The sequence below is a fragment of the Panthera onca genome, chromosome A3 (assembly GCF_046562875.1).
Source record: "Panthera onca isolate mPanOnc1 chromosome A3, mPanOnc1 haplotype 2, whole genome shotgun sequence".
Taxonomy (NCBI): Eukaryota; Metazoa; Chordata; class Mammalia; order Carnivora; family Felidae; genus Panthera; species Panthera onca.
In genome coordinates, this window is record NC_138341.1 from 121,189,519 (window position 1) to 121,210,217 (window position 20,699).

The window sequence follows — 20,699 nt, forward strand, 5'->3', positions numbered from 1 at the left end:
ATTACTGAACTTAATGTTTTCATTCTTGTGTATATTTTTATTTTTCATAATTTATTTCTGTGTGCATAAACAATAGTATTGTTTTACAAGGCACACTTTTAAACTAGGTAAGTTATTGAGATCATTCTGCAACTTCTCTCAGCTTTTGTATTGAGATTTTCTTTTGACATATACTTCTAATTTATTTGTTTTATTTGCTACGCAGTATTCTATTTTATAAAAAAAATTATTCTTGGGGTGTCTGGGTGGCTCAGTCGGTTAAGCGTCCAACTTCGGCTCAGGTCATGATCTCATGGTTCATGAGTTGAGGCCCCACATCGGGCTCTGTGCTGACGGCTCAGAGCCTGGATCCTGTTTCAGATTCTGTGTCTCCCTCTCTCTCTGCCCTTCCCCTGCTCCTGCTCTGTCTCTCTCCATCTCTCAAAAATAAATAAATGTTAAAAAAAAAAAAATTCCCTTGTCAAGAAACATTTAGAGTTATTTATGATACTTTGCTATTATAAATAGTTCTGGAATAAACACATTTTCCTTGTATAGATGAAAATTTTCCTTAAAGATTCTTTATTAGATACTTTTAAGTTCTCTAAAGTGCCTGAACCAGTTTACATCACCATCATTCCCCCAACAGCGTGTACACATTTCTGTCTCATGTATCCTTGTCAACATTTCTCCAGTTTTGCTTTTTGCATTTGGATCTTTGATCTATTCAGATGTATTTTTTTTTTTTTTTTTTTAACGTTTGTTTATTTTTGAGACAGAGAGAGACAGAGCATGAACAGGGGAGGAGCAGAGAGAGAGGGAGACACAGAATCTGAAACAGGCTCCAGGCTCTGAGCTGTCAGCACAGAGCCCGACGCGGGGCTCGAACTCACGGACCGTGAGATCGTGACCTGAGCCGAAGTCGGCCGCTTAACCCACTGAGCCACCCAGGCGCCCCTATTCAGATGTATTTTTGTGTATGGTATGAAGTTGAGATCTAATACATTTTTTCAAATGAATAACCAGTTGTTCCAGAACTATTTAGTTGTATTACCCTCTCTGTTTATATATCAAATTTCTACATATGTGTCAATCTGTTTCTGGGCTCTCTGTCCTGTTTGTTTGTTTCTTCATCAGTAGCTTACTGTGTTAACTACTGTAGCTTGGTAAGTTTTTACTGCATAGGACAAGTTTCCTTCATCTCGTTCTTCAAAATTGTCTTGACTGTTCTTTCTTCTCTGATGTTTTGCATTCATTTTGAGATAAATCTGTCATATTCTAATGGATACTATTGAGATATTTTTTAATTTTTTTAATGTTTATTATTTATTTTGAGAGAGAGAAAGTGCGTGCGCATGAGCCAGGGGAGAGGCAGAGAGAGGGGGAGAGAATCCCAAACAGGCAACTTAGGGCTCAGTCTCACGGCTGGTGAGATCATAACCTAAGCTGAAATCAAGAGTTGGATGCTTAACCGACTGAGCCATCAAGGTGTCCCGAGATTTTTATTGTATTGAATGTGTAGATTAATGGGGGGGTGGGAGGATACATTATTTTGAGTCCTCCAGTCCGTGAACATGTTCTACTTCTTCACTAATTCATGTCTTTGAATATACCCTCTAATATTGCTTTGTAATCTTCTCCATAGAAATTTTTCCTATGTTTAAAGCCTTTTTTTCTTAGAGACCTTACAGTTTTTAGTGCTACTGAATGTGATTTTTTTCTACTACATTTCTGTTCTTCCTAGAGTGGTAATATATGACAACGTTGCTGAGCTCTTATTCTAAAAGCATCTGTCCTTTGTATTTTCTACATAGACAATTAAATTACCTGTAAATAAGGGCATTTTAAACTAATCATTTCCAGTTCTTACACTGCATACTTCCTCTGCTTAAGTTTTACTTCTTTTTTTACAAGAACCCACAATCATACATAAAATCCTAACCCTCTCTCTATTCAGCAGTTATCACAGTGAGATATATTTGATTAGTTTATACACTCCATACCTTTCTCTAGGTATTTATTTATCTGAAAATTTCTGTATTTTCATTCTTATAATATTTTCTCCAGTAAAGAGTATCTTTATTATTGTATATCTAAATACGGATATACAGTAAAACTTTGGATTGTTCTGAGTGTTCCTCAAGACATGCAAACTTTAATAAATTTTAACTTGATTAGTAAGCGATGTCTTGCAATAGAAGTAGTAGTATGTGGCGTCAAATGTCACATGATCACCACTGAGCCAGTGGTTCTTGAAATTCGTTTTGATATACAGGTGCTTGATTACAAGCATATTTCCAGAATGAATTATGCCCACAAACCAAGGTTTTGCTGTTTTTGTATAGATGCTCAGACTAGACTTTGAATCAGATGACTAATGTATTTTTATTCTAGAAAACTCTCAGCCATTTTTCCACAGCTTCTAGATCATTCCTTCCATTTGCTTCTTTTGGAATTCTCTTAGATGAACATTGGAGCTTCTCCATCTACACTTTTTTTAAAGCTCTATTTTCCATATTCTTTTTTTTTTTTTTTACTGTTTATTTACTTTTTGAGAGAAAAAGAGACAGAGTGGGAGTGGGAGAGGGGCAGAGAGAGAGGGAGACACAGAACCTGAAGCAGGCTTCAGGCTCTGAGCTGTCAGCACAGAGCCCGATGTGGGGCTCGGACTCACAAACAGTGAGATCATGACCTAAGCTGAAGTTGGACGTTTAACCGACTGCACCACCCAGGCGCCCCTCTATTTTCATATTCTTTACCTCTAGTTCTGGTCTTCATTTGGGGAAGTTCTTTAGGACTCCCTTCCAATTTGCTAATTCTCCTTTTGATTATATGCATCCTGAAGTTTGTATCTCCCCTATAATTCATTTTAATTATTAATTTTTGCTTTCAGAATTTCTAATTATTATTTCATGTGTACCGGATTTTATTTCACTTCATTTCTGTTGTTTTGTTTTATAATTTCTTGTCCTTTTTTGTGGCTGTTACATCTGTTTTCTCTTTATTCATAATTGATATATATGAGAAAACCTTTGTTAGATTGTTTTTTAAAATGTTGCCTGAACTGAATTTGTGTACTAATTATTGTTGGCAGTTTTTCTAAGTCATTTTTCTTTTGTCTTCTGGAATTTCTGTCTGTAAACTTTGGGAGGTGGTTTTTGTCCATGTTATCATTCTCGTTTGTTCTTTGCTCTCCACTTCTCTGCTCCCTCCTCATAGCAGTCTTCGAGCCCAGCTCAGCCTAAACTAACACAGGCCCTGGCTTTAGGTCTCGCCATCTTGCTTGGAGCACTTTCATTGCTGTTTGAAGCAACCTGAGCATTAAAGTAGGATTTCACTTAACCCCATCTGACCCAAAAGTCTATAAAGAAGTTTTTGTAGAAGTGTGTTGAGTGGTAATTGATGGTTGTACTTCATCAGGGACTTTAGATCCAAAACATGGGAGGCTACCGTGATGGGGCTTTGTTATATACCTTTCTGCTCGGCCTCCAGAGACTTTTCTATTCCGAGATTCTTTGGCTTGTCTTTTTTTTACTTATTAACTTCCCCTGTGTTATGTTACTGTTCTGTTCTACCCCATCTCTGTTCCGTTAAGAAATTTAGCTCAAGCATGACGTGACTTAGAGATTTTTGACAATTTTATTTTTATTTCTTAATATTTATTTACTTACTTTGAGAGAGAGAAAGAACACACGCAGGGGAGGGGCAGAGAGAGAAGGCGAGAGAGAGTCCCATGCAGGCTCTGCACTTGTCAGCCCAGAGCCCAGTGCAGTAGATCCCACAAACTGTGAGATCATGACCTGAACCTGATGCTTTAACCAGCTGAGCCACCCAGACACCCTAAGAGACTTTTGGCGATTTTTTAAAGTTGGGCAGTCAAGGGTTAAAAAAAAAAAAAAAAAAAAAGCACAGCTGAAGTGTATCTTTTTAATGTCTCCCTCTCTGGAAACTTTGATTGGCCTACTTGCAGTCAGAGTCAGGTTTATACTACAAACAGCCTCACAAGCCATCGAAACAATAGGGACTTTTGAGAGCCGCAGGAATGTGTGTTTCAGGTAAAGACTGTCCTGAGCTCATTCGCATCTTTCTGTGCTCATCTTGGTTAGTTCTGCTTTACCTTCCAGGATTTTCATTATATAGACATCTTGTTGCACGTGTTTCCATTCCCTTCCTCTTCCACTCTGTACTTTGGTGCCCATAGAATCTGAAATAGCAGGAAAATGACAGTCAGCCTTCTGGAACCAGTGGTTTCTACAAAGCTCTCTGATCCTGGATAAACCATAGATCCAGAGGTTAAAAGGACTGCTTATTAAGGTACTCACTGCTAAGTCCAGCCCACTGCCAAGGTTGGAAACATGATCAAGTCTCATTACCTGTAAAGTAGCCCTTAGTAAAAGTGAGGTTCTTCAACCGGTCTTAACTTTATGAACAAAATTTGTCATTTTTTCTTTAAATTAAGTACAGCAAACTTTAGAATCCATGTTGACATTACATTGCATTCAATCCTAATAAAATATTCTTAGGGAGAAATACACTTTTCTGTCTTTAGAGCTTATAATTTTGGGGGGTTTCAAAGATGTATATACCTACAAACTTTTGAATGTAACCATCTGGGGATTAAAGAGCTGGATTGAAGGAAAATGTCCTTATAAAACTTTTTAGTCTTGGGAAGCTCTGATTTTGGTGAGTTTTATTAGAAAAGGAAAATAAGACATAACGCTTATCTTTTAAAAAGTTATATTCTGAATCTTTTAAATAAAATTCTGAATTCTAAAGTAGAAGGAATAAAACACTAGAACTTGTAGATGATATCGTGATAGAACATCTACATGACCTTGTTGTAGATTTCCTAGGACACAATAAGCACTAATGATAAAAGAAACAATTGATAAAGTTGACTTCATTAAAACTAAAAACTTGTAGGGGCACCTGGGTATCTCGGTTGGGCATCCGACTTCGGCTCAGGTCATGATCTCACAGCTCGTGAGTTCGAGCCCCATATTGGGCTCTGTGCTGACAGCTCAGAGCCTAGATCCTGTTTCAGATTCTGTGTCTCCCTCTCTCTCTGCGTCTCCCCTGCTCACTCGCTCGCTCTCTCTCTCTCTCTCCCTCCTCTCTCAAAAATTGACATTAAAAAAATTGGGGCACTTGGGTGGCTCAGTCAGTTAAGCATCTGACTTCGGTTCAGGTTCTGATCTCACCGTTTGTGAGTTCGAGCCCCGTGTCGGGCTCTGTGCGGACAGCTCAGAGCCTGGAGCCTGCTTCGGATTCTGTGTCTCCTTCTCTCTCTGCCCCTACCCCACTTGTACTCTGTCTCTCTCTGTCTCTCAAAAATAAGTGAATGTAAAAAAAAATAATTACAATTAAAAACTTATGTTCAACAAAGGACAAGGTTAATTAAATATATGTTACAGGCTGGGAGAAGATATTGGCAGCATGTATATCTGACAAAAAACTTGTATCGAGAATATACAAAGAATTCCTATAACTCAATAAAAAAGACAAACATTCCCATAAAAAGCAAAAGATTTGAACAGATGCTTAACAAGATAGAGGTATGGCCAATAAATAAGCACATGAAAGAGTTCTCAACATCACTAATTACTAGGAGATTTAAACCACAGTGAGATCTCAGTTTCAGTTCTAGGTATTTTTGCCCTAAATGAAATTGAAAACCTATGTCCACAAAAAGAGTTGTACAAGAATGTTTATAGCAGCGCTGTATTCGTACAAGTCTCAAAATGGAAACATCCTAGGGGGGTCCATCAACAGAATAAACACATGGTCTCATCAAACACATTAGGGATAGTCCTGGATTGTATCTATATACCAGCAATTAAAAGGAGCAAGCTACTGATAAATGCAACAACATGGATGAATCTTAAAAACGTATTGGGAAGCCCAGACACAAGAACCTATACTGTATTATTCCTTTTTTTTAAGTTTATTTTATTCATTTTGAGAGCGCATGCATGAGCATGAGTTAGGAGCAGAAAGGGGGGGGGGGGGGGAGAGAGAGAAAGAAAGAATATCCCAAGCAGGTTCCACGCTGTCAGCATAGAGCCCTACATGGGGCTCGAACCCACAAACTGTGAGACCATGACCTGAGCCCAAATCAAGAGTCAGACGCTTAACCGACTGAGCCACCCAGGCACCCCTGTAGCATTCCATTCTTAAAATATTCTAAGTTAGGCAAAACCAAGCTATGATGATACAAGTCAGATTAAAGGAATAGTGCTTGCTTAGTTGGTGATTAACTGGGAAGGGGCACGAGGAAACTTTCTCAAATGATAGAGAATATTCTCTGTCTTGATGAGATGTAGGTTACAGGGGTTATGAATTGTCAAAACGGATTAAATGGTACACTTAAAATTGTATAACATAAAATCTCTTTTAGACTTATTCAGAATGAAAGATGAATAGGAAATAGTGGACTAAAATGCACTACTTGTATCTGGGAAAGAATTTGAATATATATAACGACCTCTACATATCAGTAATAAGGCAAACATCTAAAAATGAGCATATATGAAAAGTTGGTTGGATTTTATCTTTAAACCTGGTATTAAATGCATGAGGCCAGTTTGTTGTATCTTTTGTTTAAATGTTAGATGTTTGGAATTCAGAATGCTAGTCATTCCTCTTTTGGTGCATCACCAGCTAAGTGAGAAGAGCCACTTATGGGCCTCCTGACTGGCTCAGTCGGTGGAGTGTGTGACTCTTGATCTCAGGGGTGTAAGTTTCAGCCCAAAGTTGGGTGTAGAGATTCCTTAAAAAATTAAAAAATCTTCCAACAAATAAAGAAGAAGAGCCACTTAAGAATATTGGCAAATGTCATTGCTCCCCAATACAAATCTCTGAGAGAGGATTGGAGAACAGGATTTAGCTCATTTCCCACTTTGTATCCTGAATTCAGATCCTGACCACATTTACCTAGTATATATGTATATTTTTTTAGACTTTTTTTTTTTTTTTAAGTTTATTTATTTTTGAGAGAGAAAGCAAGTGTGCCAGTGGGGAAAGGGCAAAGAGAGAGGGAGAGAGAATCCCAAGCAGGCTCACACGGTCAGCACAGAACCCGATGTGGGGCTCAATTCCATGAGTGTGAGATCATGACCTGAGCCGAGATCAAGAGACACTTAAACCAACTGAGCCATCCAGGTGCCCCTATCCAGTATGCTTAATGAGTAAGCAGTTATATTAGAACCAGAAAATATGGTGAGCCCACTAGTTAAAAACAGTCTCTCAAAGAATGTCACTTATAAGTAATCAAATTAGATTCTCATCCATACAGAGGGTTGACTGGGTAGGGAAAGATAGGAGGGGGTTAAAGGCAGTTCCCCTGTGGTGGATACCTCATTTCACTGCGATGGTTTTGAGGAGGACCCTGTCTGGAAGACCTAAATGGATTTTTTTTTTTTCTGGGAGTAGTCTGAGAAAGCCTGTTCGAGTGCATTTTACTGTCTGGATTCCGTTCAAGGAAACTGACGGCAGGGGTAAGCATACTTCCTGGAGGCTAGCTTTCCTTCCCCCAGACCCAGACAAGGTGGCTTCTGCCCCTCCACCCCGCCTCTTATGTCCTTACTTGAGAGAATCCTGGATCCTTGGGTCAGGAACCGAGCCAACCTGTGAGGAAAAGTGGTCTTGTGGTATCCTCTGTGAATAGCTTATTTGTTGGCTTTTTCTAAACCTTGTTTCAGTGGCATAACTAAGGAATTGCGCAAATGTGACCCTACAGGACTTTGAAGACTTGGAGTTAGGCTTTAGTAGGCCTGCATGCATTAGAGTGATGGCCAAGAGCCCACTCCTGAGCGGGAGGCTGTGGTGTTGAAGATTGTGCGTGTGTGTCTCTCTCACATGATTGTCATGGAAATGGATTACTTGTATATGAGGACAGCTGTATCATACCTTTTCTTCACCCTGTTAAATGTTAGTACATACTTGGAAAAACCAGTGAGAAATTTTCAGCTTGCCATTGTCAGGAAGTAGAACTTTTATATTTCTTCTGTATTGTATCAACAACTGCTAAATCACCCACCCACAACAAGTAGTTCACTTACCAACAACTTGGCCACATACGTTTGTGGCAGAGTGATGAACCCTTAGTGCAGCCGGGTGAGCTTGCAGTTCGGGGCGCTGGTGGAGCTAGAAGTAGATCTTTCTTGCTTTCACTTAGCCAACTTCCCTGCATGCTCAGAAGGCTAGTTACTTTGACTACAGTTCTGAACACTTCAAGGACCATGTGTCCCATGGCATAGGCGGGAACTAGGCATATGTGGGTAAAAATCACGATGTCCCTCTCTCTCTCGTAGGTGGGGGAATTAATTGCAGAGATTCTTGGGTTCTTGAATTCCATCCCTGTATTCATGTCATATAATCTGTTTTAGACCTTAGAATACTCCCTGACTCTCTTGGGAGTCCTTGGATTTTTTTTTCCCCCTTTCTTACCTTTCTCACTTGACATTAGTATCAGCCCTTGCTTGTGAATTTCCTTTCAGCGTGGCAGCAGGACTAATCTCCTGTCACTGTTGGGTAGAGACCATCTTTTCACTCTCTTTCAAAAACATTTCATTGGTTTTAAAATCCATCTTAAAATCTTATATCAAAAGCTCTAATGTTTAAAAAAAAAAAGTCTTCCTAGTAACATTGCTTTCCTCAATCTAATCAAGAATACTTTTAAAAGCAGAAGTTAGGGTTGATGGGGGGTGGGAGGGAGGGGAGGGTGGGTGATGGGTATTGAGGAGGGCACCTTTTGGGATGAGCACTGGGTGTTGTATGGAAACCAATTTGACAATAAATTTCATATATTGAAAAAAAAAAGCAGAAGTTAGAAAATGGTGAATAATTACAGCTGTTCCTGGAAGTCATTGTGTTCCTTAGTAATTACAAGTTGTAATCTTTGGCTCTATTTCCTTGACACTTCCATCAAATTGTGCATGGTTGTCTTGAATGTAATGAAATTCGGTCTTAGCAGAAAACTGCTATTGGCTCACAGATTCAGGAGCAGAGAGAGCCATGATGCTGATGTGGGAATGGGGATGTTTATACCCTTTGTGTTGACAGAAGTCCGTTTTGGGGATGTGCCATGTGGGCTTTTCCCAAGAACATAAACAATTTAGCAATTAGAAAGCAGCCGTGTGTGTACTTGACAGTGAAACAGGACAGCATGAGTTCTCATCAGGTTAAATGCTTTATGGTTTCTCTTCAGTACTCTTTTTCTACCTAGCTTAAGCTCAGGCTTCTTTTCTTTGGTTCAGAGCTCTGAACTTGGGTGTTCAAAGTCTGTTTTTACTCCACCATTCCTAAGCAATCCACCTTTGGGGTTGGGTCTCTGCAGGGTGAGAAAGATTGGCAGAAATATGAGACCGCTCGGCGGCTTAAGAAGTGTGTGGACAAGATCCGGAACCAGTATCGAGAAGACTGGAAGTCCAAAGAGATGAAAGTTCGGCAGAGAGCTGTAGCCCTGTACTTCATCGACAAGGTGAGCATCGTCCTGTCACATTGCTTAACATGTTCAGCTTATCAAAGATGTGGAGCCTGTTTACTCCTCCAGGCCCTGTACTAAGTATTAGAGAAGCACCAACCTCTGGTTGAGTAAGGAAGGTAGAGGTGGAGAGAGAGGCGTTCAGAGTCTACTGCTATCTGAATCTGCCAGAAATACTGTGACGTTTTCAAATTCTTTTTGACTATAAGCTACCAAAAAATTTTATTTTACATCACAGACCCAACACACAGATATATACATATACGTACATATATGTATACATATATATATAGGTGTTTGTGTATAACTGAAACAAAAGTTGCACAAAACAATGTTTAGCTTTCTACAAGGAGTGAATTCTGACATTTTAAATTCTGTTTCTTGTTTTTAAAAAGGGCGGTTATAACCCTTAAAACTGGTTAAACCAGTAATGTATCACAACTACAGTTTGAAAGACTGTGTTTTAAAAAAATTTTTTTATTAAGTTTGTTTATTTTGAGAGAGAGAGAGAGAGAATCCCAAATAGGTTCTGCACTGTCAGTGCAGAGCCCGACATGGGGCTCAAACTCATGAACCATGAGATCATGACCTGATCTGAAACCCAAGAGTCTGACGCTTTAACCATCCGAGCCACCCAGGCACCCCTGAAAGACCGTGAGGGAGGTCAGTTTGTCAGTACCTTTTAGAAGATTTTAGTGCTGATTAGCTCAAATTCTGAGTTATCTAAAAAATAAGCAAAATTAAGAGACTCGCATGTTGAGTCTGATTGCCCAGAATAGGAATGCTGCTTTGTTTGCTGCTTTGTTTTATTATTACTGCTTTTTTATAAACTGAAATATATCTCTTTAAGTAAAAAATGCTTGAGAGAGCCACTCTTTTTCTTTTCTTTTCTTTTTTAAATATTTGTTTATTTTTGAGAGAGAACACAAGCAGGGGAGGAGCAGAGAGGGAGACATGGAATCCGAAGCAGGCTCCAGGCTCTGAGCTGTTAGCACAGAGCCTGACTCAGGGCTTGAACCCACGAACTATGAGATTATAACTTGAGCCGAAGTTGGATACTTAACAGACTGAGCCACCCAGGCGCCCCTGCTTTGTTTAAAAAAAAAAAAAAAGAAAGAAAGAAAGGAACAGGGAGGGAGGGAGGGAGAAAGGAAAGAAAGAGAAAGAAAAGAAAGAAAGAAAGAAAAAGAAAGAAAGAGAAAAGGGAAGGAAGGAAGGAAGAAAAAGAAAGAAAGAAAGAAAGAAAGAAAGAAAGAAAGAAAGAAAGAAAGAAAGAAAGAAAGAAAAATTCTTTCCTCCATCCCCATTTGAGAGAACAGAATAAAGAGAAGCTTGGTTTTCTGAGACAGGATCATACTATTTTGATTCTCTGTACTTCATTTTATTTGAAGAAGCAGCACTGGTGTAGAATCCAGAATTCCCAGGCCTTGCAGACTGATGCTCTGTCCCAAAGAGAATTGGGAGACTTATTTGGGTTTCTTGTAGATCCTGTGAGATTGAAGTATTTTCATTTGTTCTCATTTTTCCTTCCTCCCTGGACAGCTTGCTCTGAGAGCAGGCAATGAGAAGGAAGAAGGAGAAACAGCAGACACTGTGGGTTGCTGTTCACTTCGTGTGGAGCATATCAATCTGCACCCAGAGTTGGATGGTCAGGAATACGTGGTAGAGTTTGACTTCCTTGGGAAAGATTCAATCAGATATTATAACAAAGTACCTGTTGAGAAACGAGTAAGTTCCTGTGGCCTGTGCTCCCTTGCCTGTTTTTTCTTTCTTCCATTCAGTCATTCAACAGTTATTGAGTGCTTTTTGTATGCTCTGCATTTTGCTCAGCACTAGAAGAAAATGATTTGAAAGAGAGGGGAGAGGTGTTGTTGGTTGTCCTGTGTACCTCCTTTTAGTCCCTGTCCCTCACCTCCTCTGCTCCATGCTACCTTCCTGGGATTAGGGGGCCACATCCTGTAGTAGTATTCAACAGAGCACGCTGTAGAGAGTGGGCCCTTATGACAAATTTCAGCATAAGATTTAACTCACCATGTTGTAATGATTCAACCATGTTTTAGTATCCCCTGGTCATGTTGTACATTTGTCACTTTTGTAGCTTTGCTCAGCCTCTCCCCAACTCCTGACTGAGCAAAGCAGTAGCCTGTTATCCTCAAACCTCTGAGCCCACAGCTGAAGATGGTGCTGCAGGGCCCCCATAATCCAGTCCTTTAACAGCCTGATGTCTAATCAGGTAATGGGGCTTTGCTGGCTGTGGCAGTGGTCCGTATTAAATGAGGCTAAAGAGACATGACAAATATAATACCTTACCTTAGATTGGGTTCCATACTGGGGAGGTAGAGGATATCACTAGGTCAGCTGACCAAACTGGACGGCTAAAGTATGTCCTCATGCAGATTTATAAAGTTGATGAGTACTGTGCATATGTAAGGCAGTATCTCTATTCTTAGAAAATTCTTGGAAATACCTTGAGGTATTTAAGGGTAAAGGACTATAATACAAGTACCCATAAATGGTTCAGAACAAACAATGAACATGTATATACACACACATAGAAATGGGGCAGACATGTGTACTATGTGAGTGGCAAATGATGTGTAAAATGGTAATAATGGGTGAATCTGGTAAAGGATGTCAGTGTTCCTTGTGCTTTTTTGTTTTCCAAGTTTTTGTACGTTTGCAATTATTTCCAAAGTAAAGGCTTTTCAAATAATAGGTTCTTCTATTTCTTTTAGGTTTTTAAGAACTTACAGCTATTTATGGAGAACAAACAGCCTGAGGATGATCTTTTTGATAGACTCAATGTGAGTGGACAAAGTGCAGTGGGTTGAAGGAGGGGCCCAGCCAGAGCCAGTCGAGCTCCTAAAGGAGAGGTTTGCCCAGGGGTGGCTTGGACTCTCCCTTTAGTCTGTCCTGTGCCATCCTATCCTAGACACACTTCCTCCCTCAGGCACATAGTGAATTCACAACCAAAGTCCTGAGACAGGTAGACAAACCCTGCCTTTTATCCCCTTCTGGCCCTTAACAGAGTCTTCTCTTGCTGGATGCCCAGCCACCTCTGCTGGAGACCAAAGCCCTCTTCCTGATAGCTTATCATGGAAGGTCTTAATAGGGAAGGACACATTTGTTTTATTGGCCTGCTTAAGATTAAAGTACTTCATAGGGAGGTATCATGCAAGCCTGTAATTTGGAATTCTTTTCTTTTTTTTTTTTCTAACTTCTCACTGGCAAGGCAGTAAACTTGGCAGAGTTGAGATTGCACTGGCATAAATGTCCTAGGGCTTGCTTGCCAGAAGGGGCAGAGTGGTAGGGCTTTTACCTAAATCCCAATATACTCTGCCTTGTCTCCTCCAGACTGGTATTCTGAACAAGCATCTTCAGGATCTCATGGAGGGCTTGACAGCCAAGGTGTTCCGTACATATAATGCCTCCATCACGCTACAGCAACAGTTGAAAGAACTCACAGCCCGTAAGTATTGTTTGGCCAAACAGGCCTGTACCCTTATTTGTACGTCCATTGCCCTTGCTCAGCTAGCTTAAGTCCTGGATCGGTTTTGCTTTTTCTCCCTAACTTTGTGACTGGAAACTTTTCCTTCCGTATCTCTAATAGAGAGCTGAGGCTTAGTTGTATAAACAGAAGGTCAGTGCTATTTCACCTTTCCTACCCCAACTTCAAGATTTATTTTCATGGAATGCTGACAGGAGCTTTTATTTGTTCTGAAATGCCTGCATTTTATATTTTATATGTATGTTAATAAAGGTAATAGGATGAAAGTGCGATAATGTTTGGTTAGATTGGAGAGAACAAAGTTGTCATTGTTATTTTGTAAAAGGAGAGCACATCCTTCCCCTGAAGTTTCTGCCATTTTTACCCCCTTAAGAGTTGATAGTATTCTCCTAAAAACCAGGTGCAGGAGGTATGACCAACATCCACAAACTTCTTTTTCTAGAGCCCAGCCACTGCTAAATTTCCTCTGTCCTCTATGTCAAATGGCTTTAGAATATAAAAGCCAGAAAATCCAAAGAGGGTATTTTGAGGGTCAGTATATTGGGGTGGGGCAAAGTATGCCATGTGACATAAGTAAAATATTCCTCCAATGACACTTTTAATTTTTCTTTGTAAAACAGATACCGACTTATGATTTTAAAACGTAAAGCTTGTGATCCTTTTGTCTTGTCCTCCTCTAGAGACCTTTTCTGTTCCAATTCTACATTTTCTTCAGACTACATTGGGGGACAGGGGGTGGCCTTTCAGACAAGCTGATGACTTGACTCTCAGTTTTGACCTTGTGTCTCAGGAGAACTTGATCATCTTAGTGAGATGAGGGCTGGCAGAATCATGAGGAAGTTCTGGGGAAGCCATGTGGTGTATTCTCCTCAGATATACAAACTCTTTTATTGTCATGTTTCTTTCTTCACAGCTGATGAGAACATCCCAGCAAAGATCCTGTCTTACAACCGTGCCAACCGAGCTGTTGCAATTCTTTGTAACCATCAGAGGGCACCACCCAAAACTTTTGAGAAGTCCATGATGAACTTGCAATCTAAGGTAATGTGGATCTGGATGGTGTGGTCGCAAAATGAAGGGAGCCACATCTGCTGTGGATAGATGATCTGCAAATAAGAGGCCTTCTGGGCTGGGATATGAGAAGGCCAGTTCTAGGTCTGTTCTGGAAGATACGTCCATGCTAAAGATCAACAGATGGAAATATGATAGGAGTTATTCCTGATGAAGATAACTGAGTATCAGGTACTCATTGTTCAGAAAGTCTGTTTCCAACTTCGGCTCAGGTCATGATCTTGCGGTTCGTGGGTTTGAGTCCTGTGTCAGGCTCTGTGCTGACAGCTCAGAGCTTGTAGCCTGCCTCAGATTCTGTGTCTCCTCCCTCTCTGCCCTTCCCCTGCTAGGCTCATGTGCGCGTGCACACTCACCTGCTCTCTCTCAAAAATAAACATTGAAATTTTTTTTTTTTTTTTTTTTTTATATAAAGTCTGTATTCTGTGAACAGAACTCCTGCACTGGCCACTCTTCCTATTTTGAAAAGCTGAGTTTGATGTGTACCCTCTTTTGAAATATTATTGTCCTTATTATACACGAGAATAATGGATATAAAGATGGTCTTCACCATTCCTTGCCACAGTCCAGAAATACAACTGTTTCTAAATTAGATTGCTTCAAATTAAAAAAATGATGAACAATGATATTTTATTTCCCCCTAATCCTAGCACAACTATTTTTATTTTTACACATTCCACATGACTCATATTTTTATGTAGCTCATCATCAAACATCTGTTGAATTCTGGCTGTGTGCCAGAGTTGCTGCCCTAGAGGGAGAGAGACATGCAAACAAGTAGATGCTATTCCTCTTCCATGTGCTTTTCTTCCTTCTGACTCTGTCTGGTACTGCGCTTTCAAGCCACAAGGCACTAAACACTTCGGTGGTGAGCGTTTCTGTATTAGCGATGGCTACGTAACTAATCCATTCCAACGTACTAACTCTCAGTGAGAACTGGCAGGTATTTCACTCTAGAACAGACACATAGGGTTGTCACAAAGGACCAATTATCCTGAAATACACTTACCAAGTATATTTTAAAGTCTGTGATGTGCTTCCTTATTAACTTATTAAGTAAGATCTGAAGGTGGGTCTAATAATCACTAAATTTCAAGGGTAGTAAAGAATACGTAAACAATACTTAAGATTTCTGCAACAATTTTAATGATCCGGAAATATCTGTATTATATTGGTCGCGAATATATCCTAGGTACTACTGATACTACTATGGTTTGTTGCCCACATTCATAATTGAGGACGAAATGATGAATTTCAAACAGAGGTTAGTGAAATTACAGATGTAATTCTTTTCCATCCACATTTACAGAATTCTGTACTAGGACAGGTGGAGTTTAAACATGACTTGTTATAGGGGTGCCTGGATGGCTCAGTTGACTAAGTGTCCAACTTTGGCTCAGGTTATGATCTCATGGTTCGGGAGCTTGAGCCCCACACTGGGCTCTCTGATGTCGGCACAGAGCCCACTTTGGATCCTCTGTCTCTCTCTTATCTCTGCTCCTCCCCTGCTTGTTGTCTTTCTCTCTCTCTCTTAAATAAATAAATAAATTTAAAATAAAAACTAAAAATGACTGCTATAAAGTGAGGCTCCATACACATTTTCAGGTCCATATATTTTCCTCCTGTTGAAATTTCTTCAAGATAAATACCCAGTAGTAGTATGTCTGGGTCAAAAGATACCCACAACCTACAGTTCATGCTACAGGTGCCATCTGGTTTTGCTAGAGGGATGCACATATGCACAGTAAATGAATATATACCCCTAGACCTCTCAAATCCTTAGAATATATGGTTGGCAGGCAAAGAACCCTATAGGCCACCCATCCTAGCAGCTCCTGTTCGCTGCCACTCTGTTAAATGGTGGTCATGTGGAATCATCTACTCTCCCCATGTTGTTATTCCAAGCCAGAAATAAAAGCATGAATATTCAGGTGCTGTTTACCCAATTCAAGCTACCCATCCCCCTGGAGCATGAGGAGGTATTTTGTTGATCTTACTCTGGAACCACTGTTTGGGCAGCCCAGGGCCGCCTGCCAGACGAGCCCTCCAAGCCCAGGAACCCTCTCCTGTGTGCCCACAAAGCAAACACACGCCCCTGTTTGCCAAGTGAATCAATGGAGTCTTTGATGCTTTGAGAGAATTTGAAACAGCCTGCCAATATAGCATCCACGGAAATGGTTAAAAGATTGTGGTCTGTTAAATTTCTAGCCCAAGAAGAATCTAGCTAGTGGTGTCTGATGCTTTTGTGTATAGAATCAGTTCCTTTAGCTTGACTTTGGACAACATGGATGTTGGAAGTAAGCCATTCATAGTAAAATACATTTAATGATTCTCTCACAATGGTGGCCTCTGTTTCCAAACTTGGGCTATATGTGTATATTTAACAGACAATTCTAGGCTGAGAGCAACAGCCCAGACTGTGTTGAATCAGGCAAGTATTTATTTACTCTGCAGAGGTTCCCTTGACCTTGTAGGTTAGGAAAGGTAATAGCACATCTGAGGTTCTGCCCCCAGCAGCATGAGCTCCCTGGTTTGGGCTCTAGTTTCCTGGTGTTGCCTACTGCTGTCCTTAAGCAGGAACTAAGAACTTAGGTTTTCCAGAGGCCCTCCAAGGGTTCTATAAGCAAGAAAGGCTGGAATTGCTTGTTTCATCCTTTATAAACTGGGATTCCATGAGATTTTATTTGGAAAAAAGAGCTCCATAGCTAAAAATGTTTTCAGACCTCTGTTTTTGAGTGATAACTGCTTTAATTTCCTTCCAGTCTCCCCTCCCTTTCATTTAAAATACAGAAGGCCAAAGCCAGGCTGTGCCATATATAGGTTTCAGCCGACTGGCTGAGCTGTTTAGCTTCCTGGGTTCCCTTGGGTATTCTCTCCAGTGCATCCTTTTTTCCTGAGAAGCTGGCAGCTCCTTCCCAGAGTGCTGGCAGAATCTAAGGAATGAGCTGGGTTCAGTAGATGCAAGGATCCTGTCTCAGCTTCATAAAGAGTTATCTCCTGCAGTATTTGTAGAAGGAATGCTATAACCTGACACAGGATCCATTTAGTAAACAGTTTTCATCTGTAGCCCTCCTCCCAGGTGTCTAAAACTAAAGCGTTACGTGATCGAAAGATTGGCACCCACATTCCCGGTCCTGGCAGGTTCTGTAACCTGAGCTTTTGCATTAAGGGGACAGGCCCTGGGTCACTGCCTATAGAAGGATCACTGCTTTCTTGAAGGGGCACTGAAGAACATAAATGACGAAATAGCATTTGCATTCAGCAGTCACTGTGCATCTAATCTGTGCCTTCATGAAGCCACCCTGGGAGAGGGGGCAGGTTTATGTGGCATGCCACTGACACAGGCAGCCTGCCTGGTGGAGACAGCTTCTAGGTTTCATGTCTGATGGAGCTCTTTTCTCTCCGGGCTGATTTTATTTTTAAACCTTACTGTTCTTCCCCACCTAGATTGATGCCAAGAAGGAACAACTAGCAGATGCCCGGAGAGACTTGAAAAGTGCTAAGGCTGATGCCAAGGTCCTAAAGGATGCAAAGACCAAGAAGTATGTACCTGGTTGTTATGCAGAGCTGGGGACTGGTTGAGAGAAAAGCAGGGGTAATATCAGAGGCCCAGGGGCCCCAGCTTTTCTAGAGTTTCTGAGTTGTATCTTTTGGAAATCTCGATGTATTTAGGGTTTTCCTGCTTTTGCTGCCCCTGCATGGCCGGGTGGGGTTGCAGTGTTTTTGTCCAGAAGCTAGGCCTGGTTCTTGATGACTTCCATTCTTCCAGGGTGGTAGAGTCAAAGAAGAAGGCTGTGCAAAGACTGGAGGAGCAGTTAATGAAGCTCGAAGTTCAGGCCACAGACCGAGAAGAAAATAAACAAATTGCTTTGGGAACCTCCAAACTCAATTATCTGGACCCAAGGATTACAGTAGCTTGGTAAGTAATCTTTGGGCCCTTCTTGGGTTCCTGCTGCTGGCTTGAGAATGTAGTGGAGGGTTCAAGAGCACTGTTGGCCTTCCCATGCCATCCCTTCACCTCATACTTGGAAGTCCTTTGGGAAATCCTTGCCTTTCTACTATGCACACTGCAACTGCACTAGAACATCTTCAGTGACCCTAAATGGTCAGTAATGTTGTTATACTGCCTTGGAGCGTGTTTTTGTCTGTTTTTAAAAGGCAGTTGCAGCCTCTACCCCTATGGAACTTTAGGACAAGAATAGGAACTCTTGGCCCTTATTAAAGGAAAAATCTAAAAGGAGCCCATCTATCTACACTTGAACAAAACTTTTCGATAAATTTTTTTTACAAGTAAAGGAAGAAAGGAACAAGCGGAAAAAAAAAAAAGACTGCAGATCTGAGCAATGTACAGAAAGAGTTAGAGGGAGCTTATAACAAAGATAAATTCTCTATTGCTTGTGTCCCCTTTTAACCCCACACAGTCATAAAATGACATCCAAAATAAGTGAGTTTTATTTATTTATATTTTGGAAGATGCTTATTAATTAATGTGCATTTTTCTGAGCCTGACCTGCTCCTATGGGTCAGGGGTTCCACCCGGCTCTTGTACCCTTTTTGCTCTTTTGTCCTGTTGGGTGCTAGAGGTTGAGTTAGATTGAGGGGCAGTATGCATTGTGGTTGAGAGCATGGACCCCAGAGCCAGACAGCTTGGGTTCACTTTTTAGCTCCATCTCACTAGCTGCATGACAAGGTAAGCAGATTACTCAACTCCCTGCATTAGGTTTTTTTCATTAGTACATCTGTAGTAGCATCTACTTTAGAGGTCACGAGCACATGATACTGTTAGAATATGTTTGGCATGTTCTTAAAATTCATTCTCAGCAGATGGACACGAAGCAAGCATATTCAGGTCCCTGCCCTGAGTCTGGGCTGTCGCTCCCTGAGACACTAATCCCCCTTTTTCTCCTTTGTGTACAGGTGCAAGAAGTGGGGGGTCCCAATTGAGAAAATTTACAACAAAACCCAGCGGGAGAAGTTTGCGTGGGCCATCGACATGGCTGATGAGGACTACGAGTTCTAGCCAGTCTCGAGGGGCGGGCAGGGTTCTGTGAAAAGGAACAGTGTGGTTTGGGGAAGGTGGATAAACTGTGAGCCTTGCTTACCCTCACAGCTGAGGGAGAGAGGCGGCGAGTCTTAACAAACGAACATCTTTGCGAAAAGATAAACCTGGAGATATTATAAGGGAGAGCTGAGCCAGTTGTCCTATGGACAACTTATTTAAAAATATTTCAGATATCAAAATTCTAGCTGTATGATTTGTTTTGAATTTTGTTTTTATTTTCAAGAGAGCAAGTGGATGGGAATTTGTCAGAGTTCTGCCAGGCAAATTCACTGTTTCACTGAAGCATTTGGATTCTCTTAGCTACTGTATACGAAGTCCGATTATATTGGTGCGTTTTTACAGTTAGGGTTTTGCAATAACTTCTATATTTTAATAGAAATGAATTCCTAAACGCCCTCCCCCCTCCCCCATTTCAGGAATTTAAAATTAAGTAGAACAAAAACCCAGCGCACCTGTTAGTGAGAATTGTCACTATCTATTGTCATGGGAATCAATTTTCATTAAACTTGAAGCAGTCGTGACATCGGCAGTGTTTTGGTTCAGACACCTGTTCACAGAAAAGCATGATGGGAAAATATTTCCTGACTTGAGTGTTCCTTTTTAAATGTGAATTTTTATTTCTTTTTAATTATTTTAAAATATTTAAACCTTTTTCTTGATCTTAAAGATCGTGTAGATTGGGGTTGGGGAGGGATGAGGGGGTGAGTGAGTCTAAGGATAATGAAATAATCAGTGACTGAAACCATTTTCCCATCATTCTTTGTTCTGAGCATTCTCTGTACCCTTCAGATATCCATCTTTTTCATTTTAAACCCAATCTTTCACTTGAAAGATTTTATTGTGTAAAAAGTTCCACAAGTCAATAATTTAGAGGAAAATGAGTATTTGGTCCAAAAAAAGGAAAAATAATCAAGAATTTAGGGCTTTTATTTTTTCTTTTGTAATTGTGTAAAAAATGGAAAAAAAAAACCATAAAAAGCAGAATTTTAATGTGAAGACATTTTTTGCTATAATCATTAGTTTTAGAAGCATTGTTAGTTTAGCGTGTGTGCAGAGTCCATTTCCCACATCTTTCCTCAAGTATCTTCTATTTTTATCATGAATTCCCTTTTAATCAACTGTAGGTTATTTAAAATAAATTCCTACAACTTAACGGAAACCTAGTGTCTGCCTCTTTGTTACACAAGGTTCCCGACCTGACTGGGGCAAAGTTGGGGTGGGGGGGCGTTGGTGCGAGAGGGCAGGGCTCAGCTCTGTGTGGGATGTGCTCTCATTGCTCAGCTCGGCACTGGAGGCTCCCTCCCCAGGGGTTGGGTGGGGCCTGGAAGGGGCTGCACCTGTCTTGCTGCCTTGGGTGTGGGTCAGAGGGGAGCCAAAGTCCATATCCTAAGATAAAAGCGGGCCCAGGAAGTAAGGGAGGGTGCAAGAACTGAATTTGGAGCCCAGGGTAGGTATTGTTTATCGAGCAAGATAAAGTGAATGTATTTGGGAGACAGGCTTTCTGAGCATATTGGCCAGAAGCAGTAGGGAGCTTGTCTGGGTAAGCTTACAGTCAGGATGGCAGGAATTAAGGGTCCTAAGCCAGTTAGGACACTGGA

General features: G+C 40.8%; 1 protein-coding gene across 1 annotated transcript in view; it reads left to right on the forward strand.

Moving 5' to 3' along the window:
- The window catches only part of TOP1 (DNA topoisomerase I), a 94,693-nt gene extending 74,433 nt beyond the window's left edge, over positions 1-20,260 (forward strand). The window contains exons 14-21 of the mRNA XM_060617851.3: positions 9,317-9,460; positions 11,006-11,191; positions 12,199-12,267; positions 12,818-12,932; positions 13,885-14,012; positions 17,487-17,581; positions 17,809-17,958; positions 18,957-20,260. Coding sequence (XP_060473834.2) covers positions 9,317-9,460; positions 11,006-11,191; positions 12,199-12,267; positions 12,818-12,932; positions 13,885-14,012; positions 17,487-17,581; positions 17,809-17,958; positions 18,957-19,059 — 990 coding nt within the window. The 3' untranslated portion in view covers positions 19,060-20,260. The remainder of the gene's footprint in view (positions 1-9,316; positions 9,461-11,005; positions 11,192-12,198; positions 12,268-12,817; positions 12,933-13,884; positions 14,013-17,486; positions 17,582-17,808; positions 17,959-18,956) is intronic.
- The last annotated feature ends 439 nt before the right edge of the window (positions 20,261-20,699 follow it).